Source organism: Somniosus microcephalus, chromosome 2 (genome assembly GCF_052327205.1).
Source record: "Somniosus microcephalus isolate GS21.2 chromosome 2, FLI_Smic_1.0, whole genome shotgun sequence".
In the NCBI taxonomy this organism is placed as follows: Eukaryota; Metazoa; Chordata; class Chondrichthyes; order Squaliformes; family Somniosidae; genus Somniosus; species Somniosus microcephalus.
In genome coordinates this window covers 387,618,808-387,640,520 of record NC_140988.1, presented here as the reverse complement: position 1 = coordinate 387,640,520, position 21,713 = coordinate 387,618,808, and the positions used below count along the sequence as shown (strand labels likewise).

The 21,713-nt window shown below is 48.3% G+C and overlaps 1 protein-coding gene across 1 annotated transcript in view; it reads left to right on the top strand.

Annotated features, from left to right (window-relative positions):
• The window catches only part of fbxo41 (F-box protein 41), a 323,546-nt gene extending 304,612 nt beyond the window's left edge, over positions 1-18,934 (top strand). Inside the window, exon 14 of the mRNA XM_085976430.1 lies at positions 17,021-18,934. Coding sequence (XP_085832556.1) covers positions 17,021-17,083 — 63 coding nt within the window. The 3' untranslated portion in view covers positions 17,084-18,934. The remainder of the gene's footprint in view (positions 1-17,020) is intronic.
• Positions 18,935-21,713: the final 2,779 nt, after the last annotated feature.

The following is a 21,713-nucleotide window of genomic DNA, read 5'->3' as shown; positions in this document are numbered from 1 at the left end:
TGAGTATAAGCCCAATCGACACAATCTCTCCTCATACGTCATTCCTGCCATCCCAGGTATCAGCCTGGTGAATCTTCGCTGCACTCCTTCCATGGCAAGAACGTCCTTCCTCAGATAAGGCGACCAAAACTGCACGCAATACTCAAGGTGTGGTCTCACCAAGGCCCTGTACAACTGCAGCAAGACATCCTTGTTCCTGTACTCGAACCCTCTTGCTACGAAGGCCAACATACCATTTGCCTTCTTAACCGCCTGCTGCACCTGCATGCTTACCTTCAGCGACTGGTGCATAAGAACATCCAGGTCTCTTTGCACTTCCCCTTCTCCCAATCCATTGCCATTCAAATAATAAGCTGCCTTCCTGTTTTTGCCACCAAAGTGGATAACCTCACATTTATCCACATTATAGTGCATTTGCCATGTTTCTGCCCAATCACCCAACCTGTCCAAATCGTACTGGAGTTTCACGACATCCTCCTCACAGCATACCCTCCCACCCAGCTTTGTGTCGTCTGCAAATTTGGAGATATTACATCCAATTCCCTCGTCCAGATCATTAATATATGTTGTGAACAGCTGGGGTCCTAGGACCAATCCTTGCGGTACCCCACTAGTCACTGCCTGCCACTCAGAAAACGACCCGTTTATTCCAACTCTTTGCTTTCTGTCCGCCAACCAGTTCTCTATCCAAGTCAATACCTTGCCCCCAATCCCATGTGCCTTAATTTTGCACGCTAATCTCTTATGCGGGACCTTATCGAAAGCCTTCTGAAAGTCCAAATACACCACATCCACTGGTTCTCCCTTATCTATTCTACCAGTTACATCCTCAGAAAATGTCAATCGCTGACGTCACCAGTAACCAGGTGTCCCTTAATTGGCCTGCTGAGCCCGCTGGGCGGGCTTAACAAGGCCAATCAAGGGAAAATAGCGTGGGTTGGCCACAAGTCGATGGAGGCGGGACTACAACCCAAAAAGTGGGAGTCCCGCCTCCATTGATAAATTCGAGCCCATTGTATTTGGTCTGGTTCTCCCTTGAAGAATTCATCTGATATTCATCATACTCCCTCTTTTTATGTTTCATGATCTTCTCTATCTCCCTCGTCATCCAAGGATCTCCTCAAAGATCTCCCATTGTTCTGTTACAGTTTTTCCTGCCAGTCTTTGGTTCCATTTTACTCTGGCTAGATCCTTTCGCACCCCATTGAAGTTAGCCCTATTCCAGTTTAGAAGTTCCACTCTAGATTGTTCCTTGCTCCTCTCCATTGCTAATCTAAATCTTATGATACGATGATCACTCGTACCAAAGTGTTCTCCCACAGACACTTGGTCGACCTGGCCCACCTCATTCCCCAGCACCAGATCCACCAATGCCTCCTTCCTCGTTGGGCCAAGAACATACTGGTCAAGGAAATTCTCCTGAACACATTTCAGAAATTCCTCCCCCTCCTTTCCCTTTACCCTAGCATTATCCCAATCAATATTTGGGTAATTAAAGTCCCCCAATATCACCACTCTATAGCTCTTGTATATCTCTGTGATTTCCCTGCAGATTTGCTCCTCTACCTCCCTCTCAATATTTGGAGGCCTATAGAATACCCCCAATAGCGTGATCATACCCTTTTGCTCCTCAACTCTAACCAAATGGATTCTGTCCTTGTCCCCTCAAGAACATCCTCCCTTTCCAACACTACAATGTCTTCCTTAATCAGCACTGCCACCCCACCTCCCTTTTTTCCTTCCCTATCTTTTCTGAACACCTTGTACCCTTGAAAATTAAGTGCCCAGTCCTCACCGTTTTTAAACCACGTTTCCGTTATTGCCACAACATCATATTGCCGCACAGCTAATTGTGCTTGTAGCTCACCAACCTTATTCACCACACTTTGTGTGTTTATGTACATGCATTCTAAACCCATTTTTGAATTTTTCGTAGTCTTTCTTAGTCTGCTCCTATCTAATATGGTATTACTACTGCCTCTAGTACTATCTTCTCCAGTACTATCCAACACACTCACTCTTTTATGCACCTTATTCCTCTTTTCTACTCCTATATGCTGGTGCCCATCCCCCTGCCAAGTTAGTTTAAACCCTCCCCAACAGCACTAACAAACCTCCCCGCGATAGTATTGGTCCCGGATCTGTTGAGGTGTAACCCGTCCGACTTCCCCAGAAATGGTCCCAATGTCCCAGGAATCTAAAGCCCTTCCTCCTGCACCATCTCTCCAGTCATGCAATCATCTGTTCTATCCTCCTATTCCTGTACTCACTAGCACGTGGCACCGGGAGTCATCCGGAGATTACTACCTTTGAGGTCCTGCTTTTTAATCTCTTTCCTAGTTCCCTAAACTCTGCCTGCAGGACCTCATCCCTCTTTCTGCCTATGTCGTTGGTACCGATAGCAACAATATGTTCACCCACCCCCCTCAGAGTGTCCTGCAGCCGCTCAGTGACATCCTTGACCCTGGCACCAAGGAGGCAACATACCATCCTGGAGTTCCATCTACGGCCACAGAAACTCCTGTCTGCTCCACTAGCTATCGAATCCCTTACCACTATTGCTCTTCCACTCTTTCCCCACCCCCCGCCCCGTGCAGCTCAGCCACCCGTGGTGCGGTGGACTTGACTCTGGCTGCATTCCCCAGAGGAACCATCGCCGTCACCAGTACTCAGAACAGAATACTGGTTGGAGAGCACGATGCACTCCGGGGACTCCTGCACTACATACCTGGTCCTCCTCTTGTGTCTGGCGGTCACCCGTTCCCTTTCTGCCTGCATACTCTTAAGTTGCGGGGTGACCACCTCTCGAAACGTGCTATCCATGTAACTCTCAGCCTCGTGGATGCACTGCAGTGACTCCAGCCACCGCTATATCTCTGAAACCCAGAGCTCGAGTTGCTGTAGCTGGCGACACTTCCTGCACATGTGGTCGTCCAGGCTACGCAAAGCGTCTAGGACTTCCCACATGGCACAGGATGTGCACTCCACGGGACTGAGCTGCCCTGCCATGCCTCTATTTAATAGACTAAGAACTAACCCAGCAGAAATAAACTTAAAACTTAACAAAAAGCACTCTCCAGCTACACACCAATCAGTTCTTTCCCTCTATTTAATAGGCTATTAACTAACTTAGCAGAAATAAACTTATAAACTTAAAAAAAATGCACTCACCAGCTCCTTCCTTTGTGCCGATGTCAGTTTTTTTACTCTGACGTCACTTTTTCAAAAAGTGCCTCTGTTGAGTTGCTGCCGCTCCTTTTAACTGCTCCGCTCTCGCTGTGCTGCGTCCAGGTGCGCTCCTTCCGGTCTCAGCCTCCTGCCGCTCGGGACTGCTCCACTCTCGCTGTGCTCCCTCCAGGTCCGCTCCTTCCGGTCTCAGCCTCCTGCCGCTCGGGACTGCTCCACTCTCACTGTGCTCCCTCCAGGTCCGCTCCTTCCGGTCTCAGCCTCCTGCCGCTCGGGACTGCTCCGCTCTCGCTGTGCTCCCTCCAGGTCCGCTCCTTCCGGTCTCAGCCTCCTGCCGCTTGGGACTGCTCCGCTCTCACTGTGCTCCCTCCAGGTCCGCTCCTTCCGGTCTCAGACTCCTGCCGCTCGGGACTGCTCCACTCTCGCTGTGCTCCCTCCAGGTCCGCTCCTTCTGGTCTCAGCCTCCTGCCGCTTGGGACTGCTCCGCTCTCGCTGTGCTCCCTCCAGGTCCGCTCCTTCCGGTCTCAGCCTCCTGCCGCTTGGGACTGCTCCGCTCTCGCTGTGCTCCCTCCAGGTCCGCTCCTTCCGGTCTCAGCCTCCTGCCGCTCGGGACTGCTCCACTCTCGCTGTGCTCCCTCCAGGTCTGCTCCTTCCGGTCTCAGCCTCCTGCCGATCGGGACTGCTCCGCTCTCGCTGTGCTCCCTCCAGGTGCGCGCCTTCCGGTCTCAGCCTCCTGCCGATCGGGACTGCTCCGCTCTCGCTGTGCTCCCTCCAGGTCCGCTCCTTCCGGTCTCAGGCTCCTGCCGCTCGGGACTGCTCCACTCTCACTGTGCTCCCTCCAGGTCTGCTCCTTCCGGTCTCAGCCTCCTGCCGATCAGGACTGCTCCACTCTCGCTGTGCTCCCTCCAGGTCTGCTCCTTCTGGTCTCAGCCTCCTGCCGCTCGGGACTGCTCCACTCTCGCTGTGCTCCCTCCAGGTCTGCTCCTTCTGGTCTCAGCCTCCTGCCGCTCGGGACTGCTCCGCTCTCGCTGTGCTCCCTCCAGGTCTGCTCCTTCTGGTCTCAGCCTCCTGACGCTCGGGACTGCTCCGCTCTCGCTGTGCTCCCTCACGGTCTGCTCCTTCTGGTCTCAGCCTCCTGCCGCTCGGGACTGCTCCGCTCTCGCTGTGCTCCCTCCAGGTCCGCTCCTTCCGGTCTCAGGCTCCTGCCGATCGGGACTGCGCCGCTCTCGCTGTGCTGCGTCCAGGTCTGCTCCTTCCGGTCTCAGGCTCCTGCCGCTCGGGACTGCTCCACTCTCGCTGTGCTGCGTCCAGGTCCGCTCCTTCTGGTCTCAGCCTCCTGCCGATCGGGACTGCTCCGCTCTCGCTGTGCTCCCTCCAGGTGCGCGCCTTCCGGTCTCAGCCTCCTGCCGCTCGGGACTGCTCCGCTCTCGCTGTGCTGCGTCCAGGTCCGGTCCTTCTGGTCTCAGCCTCCTGCCGCTCGGGACTGCTCCGCTCTCGCTGTGCTCCCTCCAGGTCTGCTCCTTCCGGTCTCAGCCTCCTGCCGCTCGGGACTGCTCCACTCTCGCTGTGCTCCCTCCAGGTCTGCTCCTTCTGGTCTCAGCCTCCTGCCGATCGGGACTGCTCCACTCTCGCTGTGCTCCCTCCAGGTCCGCTCCTTCCGGTCTCAGCCTCCTGCCGCTCGGGACTGCTCCGCTCTCGCTGTGCTCCCTCCAGGTCCGCTCCTTCTGGTCTCAGCCTCCTGCCGCTCGGGACTGCTCCGCTCTCGCTGTGCTGCGTCCAGGTCCGCTCCTTCTGGTCTCAGCCTCCTGCCGATCGGGACTGCTCCGCTCTCGCTGTGCTCCCTCCAGGTCCGCTCCTTCTGGTCTCAGCCTCCTGCCGCTCGGGACTGCTCCGCTCTCGCTGTGCTGCGTCCAAGTCCGCTCCTTCTGGTCTCAGCCTCCTGCCGCTCGGGACTGCTCCGCTCTCGCTGTGCTGCGTCCAGGTCCGCTCCTTCTGGTCTCAGCCTCCTGCCGATCGGGACTGCTCCGCTCTCGCTGTGCTCCCTCCAGGTCCGCTCCTTCTGGTCTCAGCCTCCTGCCGCTCGGGACTGCTCCGCTCTCACTGTGCTCCCTCCAGGTCCGCTCCTTCTGGTCTCAGCCTCCTGCCGATCGGGACTGCTCCGCTCTCGCTGTGCTCCCTCCAGGTCCGCTCCTTCTGGTCTCAGCCTCCTGCCGCTCGGGACTGCTCCACTCTCGCTGTGCTCCCTCCAGGTCCGCTCCTTCCGGTCTCAGCCTCCTGCCGCTCGGGACTGCTCCAATCTCACTGTGCTCCCTCCAGGTCTGCTCCTTCCGGTCTCAGCCTCCTGCCGCTCGGGACTGCTCCACTCTCGCTGTGCTCCCTCCAGGTCCGCTCCTTCTGGTCTCAGCCTCCTGCCGCTCGGGACTGCTCCACTCTCGCTGTGCTGCGTCCAGGTCTGCTCCTTCCGGTCTCAGCCTCCTGCCGCTCGGGACTGCTCCGCTCTCGCTGTGCTCCCTCCAGGTCCGCTCCTTCCGGTCTCAGCCTCCTGCCGCGCGGGACTGCACCTTTTAACTGCTCCGCCCTCGCTGTGCTCCATCCACATGCGCTCCTCTCGGTCTAAGGCAAAGTAATTGGTAGAAGGATTAGAGGGGAGTTGAGGAGCACTATTTTCACCCAGAGTGTGGTGGAGGTCTGAATCTCCCTGCCTGAAAGGGTGATAGAGGCAGAAACCCTAATTGCATTTAAAAAGTACTTCGATCTGCATTGAAGTTCCATAACCTAGAAGGCTACGGACCAAGAGCTGAAAAGTGAGTTTAGGCTGGAATGCTCTTTTTGGCCGGCGCAGACACAATGGGCTGAATGGCCTCTTTCTGTGCTGTAATTGCAATGATTCTATGATTTAGTACTTCAGCCATGCCCTCTGCTTCCACAAGAAGATCTCCTTTTTGGTCCCTAATGGGCCCCACCCTTCCTTTGACTACCCTTTCACTATTTATGTGTTTATCAAAGACTTTTTGGTTCCCTTTTACGTTAGCCGCTAATCTATTTTCATACACTTTTCCCCTCTTATTCCCTTTTTCAGTTCTTCTCTGTGCATTTTGTGTTCAGCTTGTTCCTATACTGTGTTATGAGCCTAACACTTATCATAAGCCTCCTTTTTCTCTTTCATTTTATAATCTCTATGGTGCGGATTTTGCGGTCAGCGGCGAAGGAACAGCGCTCACTGTTCACCTTGCTGACAGCTGCCCATAAAGTTTTTGCGGATTTTTGAGCAGAGACTTGCTCAAATCCGGTGTCTGATCCAGCACAGCGCCCTCTACAGGGGATCTGTGAGCAGGGAAAGCAACAGCGAGGACCTTCAACCAATCAGATTGAAGAATCTTTCAGAGCAGGAAGTATAAATTCGATTTGGAAAGACCGATGGGATTAAGAGAGGGCGATAAAAAGAGACAGACAGAAAAAGTAAAAAAAATTGGCCCAGAAATTCGGGTGCAAGCCTCCGACCTGCACTTACCTAGCGCGCCGGCCGTTGAGCTGTGGGCCCGCGTGGGATTCCGATCCTGGGCCTCCTCCAACTGCTGGCGCGCAGTGCTTGCGTATCCCAGGGGCGCAGTTAGTTCGAAGCGTCCCCTGGGATCACGTGGGCCATGGAGAGCCAATGGTAGCAGGGAATCTGTATTCATAGATTTGACAGGAAGAGCTGTCAAATCTATGAATACAATTCAACCCCAAAACATCACTAAAACTTCAAATAATTTTTTTTTTTTTAATTAAATTTTTAAAATAACTATAAATGACATAAAATAACTATTTTAAACAATTTAAATTTTTGAAAAAATTAATTACAGTTTCTAACGGGGCTAAAAATAAACTTACCTTTCTTTAAAGTACTTAAAAATAATAAACCTGTGGAAAAAATGTTTTAATTTTACTTAATTCACCACTTTCCTTGTTAAAAGCAGGCCTTGCGACTGCTTTTTATAAGCGTAGTTGCTGGAGACTTACCCTCCCGGAGAAACCTGCAAAAAGAACAGCAGTTCCAGGCGCACGCGTTCGACCTGTGAACCCCTTTAAGGGAACGGAAGTTCCGGTGTCCCGTGCATGCGCAGTGCATGCATGAAACCGACACTTTCGTTGGGCCTACGCGTGAGTACCCAGCGTGTACTCACCCGTGGGCACCCGAAGTTCTGGCCCATTAATTTTAATTTTTAAAAAACTCCAACACTAATTAATTCTCAAGCAATGAGACTTAACTTGTAAAATTCAATTTTCAGTGCCAGAGAGGCTGTTTGGCAGTAATTATCACTTATCACGCTGTTAAAAATTCACTTACTCCTGAATGCACCAGACCTAACTTTTCTGGCGTCTTTAGTGTGGAACTAGTAGGCAAGTACCCCAACTTCATGCCATTGCATGTCTTTCAATGCCGAGTGTATTGGTGAGGACTGCAACAGCACACCCTGTGGAGGAGCAGGGTGTCTCCGACAGCCGCTTCCGGATTTCCACATTTAGCTACATATGTGCGGGCGCTGGAAGTTGCTACCAAATTTACTCCATAATAACGGTGAGCGCGGTTAGCTTCCTCGTTATTATCTGTGCAAAATCCAGGCTAATATCTTTAGTCATCCAGGAAGCTCCACCTTTGGAAACCCTTCCTTTCTAAAGATCCTATAGCCTGGAATGTTTAGCTCCCAATCATGCTCAGGTTTTAGTCAGTTCTCTTTATTGGCAACTGCTTAGAATCATAGAAACTTGCAGCACAGAAGGAGGCCATTCAGCCCGTCATGCGTGTGCTGGCTTAGTCCCACGCAGTCGTGCTTAGTCCCACTTCCCCGCTTTTTGCCCGTAACCCTGTAAGTTCCTCATCCTCAAGTACCCGTCTAACTCCCTTTTAAAATTATTGATGGAATCGACTTCCACCACGTTTTCAGGTAGAGCGTTCCAGATCCCAACAACTCTCCGAGTGAAAAAATTTCTCCTCGTCTCCCCTCTAGATCTTTTGCCAATGATTTTGAATCTGTGACTTCCAGTTATTGACCCACTCAACAGCGGAATACTTTTATCCCTATTTACTCTATCAAAACCTCTCATCATCTTGAAAGCCTCTATTAGCTCACCTTCAACATTCTCTGTACCAAGGAGAACAGTCCTAACTTTCCAAACTCTCCTAATAACTGAAGTCCCTCATCCCTGGTAACATCCTGGTAAAACTTCTCTGTACCCTTTCTAATGTCTTTACATCTTTCCTGAAATGTGGTGCCCAGAATTGTCCACAGTAATCCAGCTGAGGCCTAACCAGTGATTTTTAGCAGGATCTCATTGCTTTTTTCATACCCTTTAAGCTGAATTTGTGCTTCTCACTCCTTTGTTGTATTTCTTTTGTCCTGTGCATTGTGCACAGAAGCAATATCTGGGTAACTGTCCCCAGGCTATGGGCCCCGACAACATCCCGGCTCTCGTGCTGAAGACTTGTGCTCCAGAACTAGCCGCGCCTCTAGCCAAGCTGTTCCAGTACAGCTACAACACTGGCATCTACCTGACAATGTGGAAAACTGTCCAGGTATGTCCTGTCCACAAAAAGCAGGACAAATCCAATCTGGCCAATTACCGCCCCATCAGTCTACTCTCAATCATCAGCAAAATGATGGAAGGTGTTGTCGACAGTGCTATCAAGCGGCACTTACTCACCAATAACCTGCTCACCGATGCTCAGTTGGGGTTCCGCCAGGACCACTTGGCTCCAGACCTCATTACAGCCTTGGTCCAAATATGGATAAAAGAGCTGAATTCCAGAGGTGAGGTGAGAGTGACTGCCCTTGACATCAAGGCAGCATTTGACCAAGTGGCATCAAAGAGCCCTAGTAAAATTGAAGTCATTGGGAATCGGGGGAAAACTCTCCACTGGCTGGAGTCATACCTAGCACAAAGGAGGTTGGTTGTGGTTGTTAGAGATCAATCATCTCATCCCCAGGACATCGCTGCGGGAGTTCGTCAGGGCGGTGTCCTCGGCCCAACCATCTTCAGCTACTTCATCAATGACCTTCCCTCCATCATAAGGTCAGAAGTGGGGATGTTCGCTGATGACTGCACAGTGTTCAGTTCCATTCACAACTCCTCAGATAATGAAGCAGTCCATGCCCACATGCAGCAAGACCTGGACAACATTCAGGCTTGGGCTGATAAGTGGCAGGTAACATTCGTGCCACAGAAGTGCCAGACAATGACTATCTCCAACAAGCGAGAATCTAACTACCTCCCCATGACATTCAAAGGCATAACCATCACCGAATCCCCCACTATCAACATCCTGGGGGTCACCATTGACCAGAAACTTAACTGGATCAGCCACATGAATACCGTGGCAACAAGAGCAGATCAGAGGCTGGGTATTCTGCCGCGAGTATCTCACCTCCTGACTCCACAAAGTCTTTCCACCATCTCCAAGGCACAAGGGATAGATACTGTTCTCTGCAGCTGCGACTGAGAGTTCCGAAGGTTGTTTTGCCTGCCCGCTGCCAGGGTTAAAGACATCTCGTGGCTGGAGAAGAACTTGGAGTGGGAGGGGGGAGGATCCAGTTGTGGTCCATGTAGGAACCAACGACATAGGTAGAACTAGGAATGAGGTTCTGCTGAGGGAGTTTGAGGAGCTAGGATCTAAATTAAAAAGCAGAACCTCAAAGGTAATAATCTCTGGATTGTTACCTGAGCCACACGCAAATTGGCATAGGTACAAACAGATTAGAGGTTTAAATGCGTGGCTCAAAGAGTGGTGTGGGAGGAAGGGGTTTCAGTTCATGGGGCACTGGCACCAGCACTGGGGAAAGAGGGAGCTATTCCGTTGAGATGGGCTCCACTTAAACTGGGCTGGGATCAGTGTCTTGGCGAACCGAATAACTAGGGCAGTAGACAGGGCTTTGAACTAATGAAGGGGGTGAGAGGATTCAGGAAAGAGTAAATTTAAAAGCAGCGAGAAAAATGTCAAGGCTCTAGAGCAGAGTAGAGTTTTGGGTAAAAATAAGCAGAGTGGGTCAGGAAGGGACAGAGAGAGTAACAAAGGTAATAAGGGCATCAGTGACTAAGGTGACATCAGGGAAAATAGAAAAAGTCAAAGCTAAAGGCACTATATCTGAATGCGTGAAGCATTCGCAACAAAATAGCTGAATTAATAGCGCAGATAGAAATTAACAAGTTTGATCTAATAGCCGTAACGGAGATGTGGTTGCAAAGTGGCCAAGGTTGGGAACTAAATATTCCAGGATACCTAACTTTTAGAAGGGATAGGCAAAATGGAAAAGTGGAGAGAAATGATCTTAGCTCTGAAAATCAAAAAGTAGAATCAGTTTGGGTGGAGCTAAGAAACAACAAGAGGCAGAAAACATTGCTGGGAGTTGTTTACAGGCCCCCAAACAATAGTTGTAATGTAGGGCAGAGCATAAATCAGGAAATTAGAGGTGCATGTAACAAGGGTAATACAGTAATCATGGGGAAGTTTAATCTACATATAGACTGAGCAAACCAAATTTGCAGTAATAGTGTGGAGGACGAATTCATGGAATGTATGCAAGATAGTTTTCTAGATCAGTATGTTGAGGAACCAACTAGGGAACAGGCTATTTTAGATCTAGTATTGTGCAATGAGAAAGGGTTAATTAATAACCTTGTAGTAAAGGGGCCTTTAGGGAAGAGTGACCATAATATGGACAACCAAGTGTCTAGCGAGAATAAGGAACTGAAAGATATTAGTATTAGTAAAAAAGTAGTACTGGAGAAATTAATGGGACTGAAAGCCAATAAATCCCCTGGACCTGATGGCCTACATCCTAGGGTTTTGAAAGAGTTGGCTATAGAGATAGTGGGTGCGTTGGTTGTCATTTTCCAAAATTGCATAGATTCTAGAAAAGTTCCCGCAGATTGGAAGGTAGCAAATGTAACCCCACTATTTAAGAAAGGAGGGAGAGATAAAATGGGGAACTACAGACCAGTTAGCCTGACATCAGTAGCAGGGAAAATGCTAAAATCTATTATTAAGGACGTGGTAACAGAGCACTTAGAAAATGATAATAGGATTGGGCAGATTCAACACGGATTTATGAAAGGGAAATCATGTTTGACAAATCTGTTGAGTTTTTTGAAGTTGTAACTAGCAGAATAGATAAGGAGGAACCAGTGGATGTGGTGTATTTGGATTTTCAGAAGGCATTCAATAAGGTGCCACACAAGAGGTTATTAAACAAAATTAGGGCTCATGGGATGATGGATTGAGGATTGGTTAACTGACAGAAAACAGAGAGTAGGAATAAACGGGTCATTTTCGGGTTGGCAGGCTGTAACTAGTGGGGTACCGCAAGGATCAGTGCTTGGGCCTCAGCTATTCACAATCTATATTAATGATTTGGATGATGGGACTAAATGTAATATATCCGAGTTTGCTGATGATACAAAGCTGGGTGGGAATGTAAGCAATTAGGAAAGCAAAGTTGGCCTTTATTACAAGAGGATTTGAGTATCAGAGTAAAGACGCCTTAATGCAATTATTTAGGGCCCTAGTGAAACCACACCTGGAGTATTGTGTACAGTTTTGGTCTCCTTACCTAAGGAAGGATATACTTGCCATAGAGGGAGTGCAACAAAGGTTCACCAGATTGGTTCCTGGGATGGGGGGATTGTCCTATGAGGACAGATTGAGTAGACTAGGCCTATATTCTCTAGAGTTTAGAAGAATGAGAGGTGATCTCTTTGAAACATACAAAATTCTTACAGGGTTTGACAGGGTAGATGCAGGGAGGATGTTTCCCCTGGCTGGGGAGTCTAGAACCAGGGGTCACAGTCTTAGAATAAGGGGTTGGTCATTTAGGACTGAGATGAGGAGAAATTTCTTCACTCAGAGGATGTTGAATCTTTGGAATTCTCTACCCCAGAGGGCTGTGGAGGTTCAGTCATTGGGTATATTCAAGACAGAGATCGATAGATTTTTGAATATTAAGGGAATCAAGGGATATGGGGATAGTTCAGGAAAGTGGAGATGAGGCAGAAGATCAGCCATGATCTTATGGAATGGCGGAGCAGGCTCGAAGGGCCAAATGGCCTACTCCTGCTCCTATTTCTTATGTTCTTAAGTCAGGAGTGTGATGGAATACTCGCCACTTGCCTGGATGAGTGTAGCTCCTACAACACTCAAGAAGCTCGACACCATCCAGGACAAAGCAGCCCGCTGGATTGGCACCCCATCCACCGGCGCACCGTGACTGCAGTGTGTACCATCTACAAGATGCACTGCAGCAATTCGCCAAGGCTTCTTCGACAGCACCTCCCAAACCCATAACCTCTACCACCTAGGAGGACGAGCAGCAGGCGCATGGGAACACCATCACCTCCAAGTGCCATTCAAGTGGAGGGAGTAAAAAGAAATGTTGTAGTGGTAGGGGACAGTACCATTAGGGGGATAGATAGGGTTCTCTGCAGTCAAGAGCGGGAGTCCCAAAGGCTGTGTTGCCTGCCCGGTGCCAGGGTTAAGGACATCTCTTCTGGGCTGGAAAGAAACTTGGAGGGGGAGGATCCAGTTGTCGTGGTCCATGTTGGTGCAAACGACGTAGATAAGACAAGGAAGACGGTTCTGTTAAAGGAGTATGAGCAGCTAGGGGTCAAATTAAAAAACAGAACCTCAAGGGTAATAATCTCTGGGTTATTACCTGAGCCACGAGCGAATTTGGCTAGGATAAATAAAATTAAAGAGTTAAATGCGTGGCTCAAAGACTGGTGTGGGAGAAATGGGTTTTGCTTCTTGGGACACTGGCACCAGTACTGGGACAGGAGGGAGCAGTTCCGCTGGGACGGACTCCACTTGGCCAGTGCTGGGACTAGAGTCCTGGCGAATCATATAACTAGGGCTGTAGAGAGGGCTTTAAACTAACTAGTGGGGGGGAGGTTTCTAGAGAGCAAATAATAGAAATAACAACAGAGAAGGTCATAGACTTAGGTAGCAGTGGGGAAATTAAAAACCAGAGCGTGTCAGGAAGGGACAGAAGGTATGGAGTAAAAAGTAAAGTACTAAAAGGGGAAAAAACAGGAACTAAGTGTTACAAAACATATTTAAAAGTTCTTTATCTGAATGCACGTAGCATTCGTAACAAAATGATTGAGTTAACGGCGCAAATAACGACATATGGGTATGATCTTGTGGCCATTACAGAAACATGGCTGCAGGGTGACCATGACTGGGAATTAAACATACCAGGTTATTTAACAATCAGGAAGGACAGGCAGGAAGGGAGGGGAGGTGGGGTGGCTATGTTAATAAAGGAAGGAATCACTATAATACAGAGAAATGATATTGGGTCAAAGGAGCAGGATAGTGAAACAATTTGGGTGGAGATAAGGAATAATAAGGGGGAAAAAACACTAGTGGGCGTAGTCTATAGGCCGCCAAACAGTTGCAACTCTGTTGGACGGAGTATTAATCAGGAAATAGTTGAGGCTTGTAATAAGGGAACAGCTATAATTATGGGGGATTTTAATTATCATATTAACTGGACAAATCAAATTGGGCAGAGCAGCCTTGAGGATGAGTTCATTGAATGTATTAGGGATGGGTTTCTTGAGCAGTATGTAACTGAACTGACCAGGGGGCAAGCAACCTTAGATTTGGTCCTGTGTAATGAGACAGCATTAATTAAAAATGTCCTAGTAAAGGATCCCCTTGGAATGAGTGACCATAACATGGTTGAATTCTATATTCAATTAGCGGGTGAGAAGGTTGGATCTCAAACAAGCGTGCTAAGCTTGAATAAAGGAGACTATGAAGGTATGAGAGCGGAATTGATTAGAGTGGGCTGGGAAAATAGATTAAAGGGTAAGACGGTACATGATCAGTGGTGTACATTTAAGGAGTTATTTTACAACTTCCAAAAAATATATATTCCACTGAGGAAAAAAGGGTGTAAAAGAAAAGATAGCCATCCGTAGCTAAGTAAAGTAATTAAGGATAGTATCCGACTAAAAACAAGGGCATATAAGGTAGCCAAATCTAGTGGGAGGATAGAAGATTGGGAAGTCTTTAAAAGACAGCAAAAAATAACTAAAAGATTGATTAAGAAAGGGAAGATAGATTATGAAAGTAAATTAGCAAAAAATATAAAAACAGATAGCAAAAGTTTCTATAGTTATATAAAAAGAAAAAGGGTGGCTAAAGTAAATGTTGGTCCCTTAGAGGATGAGACCGGGAAATTAATGGTGGGAAACATGGAGATGGCAAAAACACTGAACAATTATTTTGTATCAGTCTTTACGGTAGAGGACACTAAGAATATCCCAACACTGGACAAACAGGGAGCTCTAGGGGGGGAGGAGCTAAATACGATTAAAATCACTAAGGAAGTGGTACTTGGTAAAATAATGGGACTCAAGGCGGATAAATCCCCTGGACCTGATGGCTTGTATCCTAGGGTCTTCAGGGAAGTGGCGGTAGGGATTGTGGATGCATTGGTAATAATTTTCCAAAACTCCCTGGACTCGGCAAAGGTCCCGGCAGATTGGAAAACTGCTAATGTAACACCCTTATTTAAAAAGGGTAGTAGGCAGAAGGCTGGAAACTATAGACCTGTTAGCCTAACATCTGTGGTTGGTAAAATGTTAGAGTCCATTATTAAGGAGACAGTAACGGGACATTTGGATAAACATAATTTAATAGGACAAACTCAGCATGGTTTCATGAAGGGGAAGTCATGTTTGACAAATTTGCTTGAGTTCTTTGAGGAAGTAACGTACAGGGTGGATAAAGGGGAACCAGTGGACGTAGTGTATTTAGACTTCCAAAAGGCATTTGACAAGGTGCCACACAAAAGATTATTGCTCAAGATAAAAAATCACGGGATTGGGGGTAATATTCTGGCGTGGGTGGAGGATTGGCTCTCTAACAAAAAGCAGAGAGTTGGGATAAATGGTTCGTTCTCAGACTGGCAACCAGTAACTAGTGGTGTTCCGCAGGGGTCAGTGCTGGGTCCCCAACTCTTTACAATCTATATTAACGATTTGGAGGAGGGGACCGAGTGTAACATATCAAAGTTTGCAGATGATACAAAGATGGGATGGAAAGTAGTGAGTGAGGAGGACATAAAAAACCTGCAAAGTGACATAGACAGGCTAAGTAAGTGGGCAGAGATTTGGCAGATGGAATACAATACTGGAAAGTGTGTGGTTATGCACTCTGGCAGGAAAAATCATAGAGCAAGTTATTATCTTAATGGCAAGAAACTGGAAAGTACTGTAGTACAAAGGGATCTGGGGGTCCTGGTGCACGAAACTCAAAAGGTTAGTATGCAGGTGCAGCAAGTGATCAAGAAGGCCAACGGAATGTTGGCTTTTATTGCTAGGGGGATAGAATATAAAAACAGGGAGGTATTGCTGCAGTTGTACAAGGTATTGGTGAGACTGCACCTGGAATACTGCATACAGTTTTGGTGTCCATACTTAAGAAAAGACATACTTGCTCTTGAGTCAGTACAAAGAAGGTTCACTCGGTTAATCCCGGGGATGAGGGGGTGGTCATATGAGGAGAGGTTGAGTAGACTGGGACTCTACTCATTGGAGTTCAGAAGAATGAGAGGCGATCTTATTGAAACATATAAGATTGTGAAGGGGCTTGATCGGGTGGATGCGGTGAGGATGTTCCCAATGATGGGTGAAACTAGAACTAGGGGGCATAATCTTAAAATAAGGGGCTGCTCTTTCAAAACTGAGATGAGGAGAAACTTCTTCACTCAGAGGGTGGTAGGTTTGTGGAATTTGCTGCCCCAGAAAGCTGTGGAAGCTACATCATTAAATAAATTTAAAAACAGAAATAGATAGTTTCCTAGAAGTAAAGGGAATTAAGGGTTACGGGGAGCGGGCAGGAAATTGGACATGAGTCTAGGTTCGGAATGGTCATGGCCCTGTGGGTAGTGGAGTGGGCCCAGGGGCCGTGTAGCCTGGTTCTGCTCCTACTTCTTGTGTTCTAATTCTGTGTTAGATTTCAGGAGATGGTTTTATTCCTGTTCCTCGCTGGGGTGGAGATCGCCTTTACAGAAGGTAAGTACTGTAGAAAATATAGGGACAGAGTGATCTCCTGGACGAGTTTCGATCGCCTAGATGGGTCGGAGAGGAATTTCCCAGATTTTTTTCTCCCAAATTGGCCATTGGGTTTTTATCTGGTTTTTCGCCTCTCCCGGGAGATCACATGGGTTCGGGTGGATGGAGAGTGATAGAAGATTTGAGGTTAGGATCAGATCAGCCATGATCTTATTGAATGGCGGAGCAGGCTCGAGGGGCCGATTGGCCTACTCCTGCTCCTATTTCTTATGTTCCCCTCCAAGTCACACACCACCCTGACTTAGAAATACATCGTTGTTCTTTTATCGTCGCTGGGTCAAAACCCTGGAACTCCCTCCCTAACAGCATTATGGGAGTACCTTCACCACATGGACTGCAGCAGTTCAAGAAGGCGGCTCACCACCACCTTCTCAAGGGTAATTAGGGATGGGCAATAAATGCTGGCATTGCCAGCGATGCCCACATCCCAGAAACGAATAAAAAAAAAAACCTGCTCATCTGTCCTGCTGGTCTTTTTCTCCCACGTTTTGATTTGCAGTGTGGATATCTTGGGACTGGCCACATGGACTGTAGAATATTTTCCAGTCCTGTATTTCTCTATATTCTTGCACAGCTGGCCACAAATTCCAAATTGAAGCCTAATCATTTCCCAAAGCTTGTTCTGATCAGATACTATGAGGTTCTTTTTACTTGCAGCCAATCTTTACATTTCACTGATTTGATAAATTATACTTTTCTTGTTTAAATCCATTAGGCTCTGAAGAAAAGGCCTGGCTTTTCAAAAATTCTTCATATCAAAGCAGAAAGTGTTTGTTGAACTTTACAAAACAGACTGAAGCAATCTCAACTGAAACCATCATTCAGACAGCAAAATAGACTTTTCTGTAATGGTCTAAAGCAAATGCTTTATCAGAAAGAGAAGCTAACAGAGTTGTAATCAGAAACCGAGTATTCAGCTCAGCTACACCTGTACAGCAACCATCATTAAACCAGTGAACCTTACGACTGCAACATCAAACCAACTAACCACCAATATAAAAAATAGAATTAAACCCACTATTTGCAATAAAACATATTGGAAACATCAGTTCAAAACCTATTATCCAATCAAGTGAGCCAGCATTAAACCAAGTCTTCCCTCAGTGAGACGGTGTGTGTTGGAACCAGAATCAAGCCAAGTAACTTCTCAATGAGACACCCTATAATGGAGCAACATTAAATCGCCTACTGAAACCATCTGTGTTGGAACTAAGTGAGACGCATGAATGGATCCAGCACTAAACCAACTGATGTTTCTGTGTGACACTCTGTAATAGAGCCAGTATCAAACTACGTGACCTCTGAGTGGAGAGGAAAGATTAGAAAAATTCAGATTCTTCAGAATGACAGGGTACCTTATAGAAGTGTGTAACATATCAAATTAAGTGAAACTACGGCTGGAGGACAAGGGAGACCTGAAGGTACAATCTGGTAAAAAAGCAATGTTAGGACTGAAGTCAGAAAGCAGTTTTACACACAGTGATTCATTCTAGAGGTGGACTTCTGGGTAGGGGAGTGGAAGCCAGTTACATGATATGTTGGTTGGACAGTAGATTTCTATGGAAGGATGGGCTAGATGGGCCAAAATGCCAGTCTCATTATGGTTATCTTTGTGAGACACCCTAAAATGGAAGCACCTTGGAGTGATCCTTCAGGTGAGGCTGCATTTAATGGAAACAATATCAACCCAAGTAACCCCTCTGTGAATCATGCCAATAATGCTGGAACCAGTTAGACTGTGGGCTGGTTTCACTGGCTCTCCAAGCCCCAGTATATCAGTTAGTATGGTTCCAAATTCTGGCTGTGAAGTGGGAAAAGATCATGCTAACCTCTTACAGCTGCCTTGCTTTCTTTTACAGTGGGCTTCATGTCACCCACTCTGATCACAGTTTCTCCTCTTCCCATATTAAGTCTAAGATGTAATTATATTTCAGTCATGAAGGCACCAATATGCTGTGTAGATATATTTTCTGAGCTTTTTGCATAAATATTACCCTAAAGTTGATAGAGCAGGAGAATACACAATAGTCGGAATCGGTGAGGGAAGTGGCTACAAGAGGCAGCTGCAGTGTTGTGCTGTAAGGTGACCCTTTATCAAACCAAGTGAGCCACCAGAGAGCGAGCCATACTAAACTCTTTTACCAAATTGTTCAAATCAGCTTTTCAAACAATCAAACCCTGACTGAAAAGGTCATCCTTCAAATGATTATCTTTCAGATGAAGGCATCTGGCCAACCAATAAGATGGCTCCAAACTCAAGGCAGCTTCAAAATCTGAGACCCACTGAAGCCCTTAATGACACATTAGTGCCACCTCTTCCACCAATAAGAATTCTGTGTTGATCAGTTAAACCAATAAAATCATTCTGTATGACATCATCTACTCGAGCAGTAAGGCAGACCATCAGATTCTTTTTTGTTGAAACTGGTTTCCTATTGAATGTGAGTTATGAATCTGCTAAAAACCTAAACAATTCGTCTCTAATATGTGGAATAGGCAGTGACATGGGGGGAGCTTTATAAAACATTACTATCTTGTAGTATTTCTTCATAGCATTAACATATTTCAGATTATTCAGAGAATAGCAATGACCCTCCAAGTCTCAGTATCATTGGCCCCGCAAGCCCCAATGTCATTGGTCCCTCACGCCCCAATGTCATTGGTCCCTCACGCCGCAGTGTCATTGGTCCCGCAAGCCCCAATGTCATTGGCCCCGCAAGCCCCAATGTCATTGGCCCCGCAAGCCCCAATGTCATTGGTCCCGCAAGCCCCAATGTCATTGGTCCCTCACGCCCCAATGTCATTGGCCCCGCAAGCCCCAATGTCATTGGCCCCGCAAGCCCCAATGTCATTGGTCCCTCAAGCCCCAATGTCATTGGTCCCGCAAGCCCCAATGTCATTGGTCCCTCAAGCCCCAATGTCATTGGCCCCTCAAGCCCCAATGTCATTGGTCCCTCAAGCCCCAATGTCATTGGCCCCTCTTGCCCCAATGTCATTGGTCCCGCACGCCCCAATGTCATTGGTCCCGCACGCCCCAATGTCATTGGCCCCGCACGCCCCAATGTCATTGGTCCCGCACGCCCCAATGTCATTGGTCCCTCAAGCCCGAATGTCATTGGTCCCGCACGCCCCAATGTCATTGGTCCCGCACGCCCCAATGTCATTGGTCCCTCAAGCCCCAATGTCATTGGTCCCGCACGCCCCAATGTCATTGGTCCCGCACGCCCCAATGTCATTGGTCCCTCAAGCCCCAATGTCATTGGTCCCTCAAGCCCCAATGTCATTGGTCCCGCACGCCCCAATGTCATTGGTCCCGCACGCCCCAATGTCATTGGTCCCTCAAGCCCCAATGTCATTGGTCCCTCAAGCCCCAATGTCATTGGCCCCTCAAGCCCCAACGTCATTGGTCCCGCAAGCCCCAACGTCATTGGTCCCGCAAGCCCCAACGTCATTGGTCCCGCAAGCCCCAACGTCATTGGCCCCTCAAGCCCCAATGTCATTGGTCCCGCAAGCCCCAATGTCATTGGCCCCTCACGCCCCAATGTCATTGGTCCCTCAAGCCCCAATGTCATTGGTCCCGCAAGCCCCAATGTCATTGGTCCCGCAAGCCCCAATGTCATTGGCCCCTCACGCCCCAATGTCATTGGTCCCTCAAGCCCCAATGTCATTGGTCCCTCAAGCCCCAATGTCATTGGTCCCTCAAGCCCCAATGTCATTGGCCCCGCAAGCCCCAATGTCATTGGCCCCGCAAGCCCCAATGTCATTGGCCCCGCAAGCCCCAATGTCATTGGCCCCTCAAGCCCCAACGTCATTGGCCCCTCAAGCCCCAATGTCATTGGCCCCTCAAGCCCCAACGTCATTGGCCCCTCAAGCCCCAACGTCATTGGCCCCTCAAGCCCCAACGTCATTGGTCCCGCAAGCCCCAATGTCATTGGTCCTGCAAGCCCCAATGTCATTGGCCCCTCAAGCCCCAACGTCATTGGTCCTGCAAGCCCCAATGTCATTGGCCCCTCACGCCCCAGTGTCATTGGTCCCGCAAGCCCCAATGTCATTGGCCCCTCACGCCCCAATGTCATTGGTCCCGCAAGCCCCAATGTCATTGGTCCCGCAAGCCCCAATGTCATTGGTCCCGCAAGCCCCAATGTCATTGGTCCCTCAAGCCCCAATGTCATTGGCCCCTCAAGCCCCAATGTCATTGGTCCTGCAAGCCCCAATGTCATTGGTCCCGCAAGCCCCAATGTCATTGGCCCCTCAAGCCCCAATGTCATTGGTCCCGCAAGCCCCAACGTCATTGGTCCCTCAAGCCCCAACGTCATTGGTCCCGCAAGCCCCAATGTCATTGGTCCCTCAAGCCCCAATGTCATTGGCCCCGCAAGCCCCAATGTCATTGGCCCCGCAAGCCCCAATGTCATTGGTCCCGCAAGCCCCAATGTCATTGGTCCCGCAAGCCCCAATGTCATTGGTCCCGCAAGCCCCAATGTCATTGGTCCCTCAAGCCCCAATGTCATTGGCCCCTCAAGCCCCAATGTCATTGGTCCTGCAAGCCCCAATGTCATTGGTCCCGCAAGCCCCAATGTCATTGGCCCCTCAAGCCCCAATGTCATTGGTCCCGCAAGCCCCAACGTCATTGGTCCCTCAAGCCCCAACGTCATTGGTCCCGCAAGCCCCAATGTCATTGGTCCCTCAAGCCCCAATGTCATTGGCCCCGCAAGCCCCAATGTCATTGGCCCCGCAAGCCCCAATGTCATTGGTCCCGCAAGCCCCAATGTCATTGGTCCCGCAAGCCCCAATGTCATTGGTCCCGCAAGCCCCAATGTCATTGGTCCCGCACGCCCCAATGTCATTGGTCCCGCACGCCCCGGTATCAGTTCGTATTGTTACAAATTCTCACTCACTTTTATGATATATTATGGTGGAGTTTGGTTCCTGGAACAAAATGAATCAAAAGATATGTGCAGATAATTCCAAAGCCAAATACTATATATGTTCATGAGCATTTGCAGTAAATCAAATATATGCACCTTCAGTAAATCATATTTAAAATATACAACTGCAAATTGAACATTCAAAATCTGTTTCAAGTGGGAATAATTGTAATCGTACTGTGCAAGCCCATTACAGTCACAGTCCAGCATAATGTAATGTGCAAGGTAGATTATGTTCACAGTGAAACCCAGTACTGAAGCTGTGTGCCCCATTACTATAAACCGTGCCCTGTATGATCATGATGGAGTTGCACCACGGCAGCTGGGGGAATTTAAATGCAGTTAATTAAATAAATCTGGAATTAAAAACCTAGTATCAGTAATGGTGATCATGAATCGACTGGATTGCTGTGAAAACCCCCATCTGATTTACTAATGTCCTTCAGGGAAGGAAACCTGCCACCCTTACTCAATCTGGCCTGT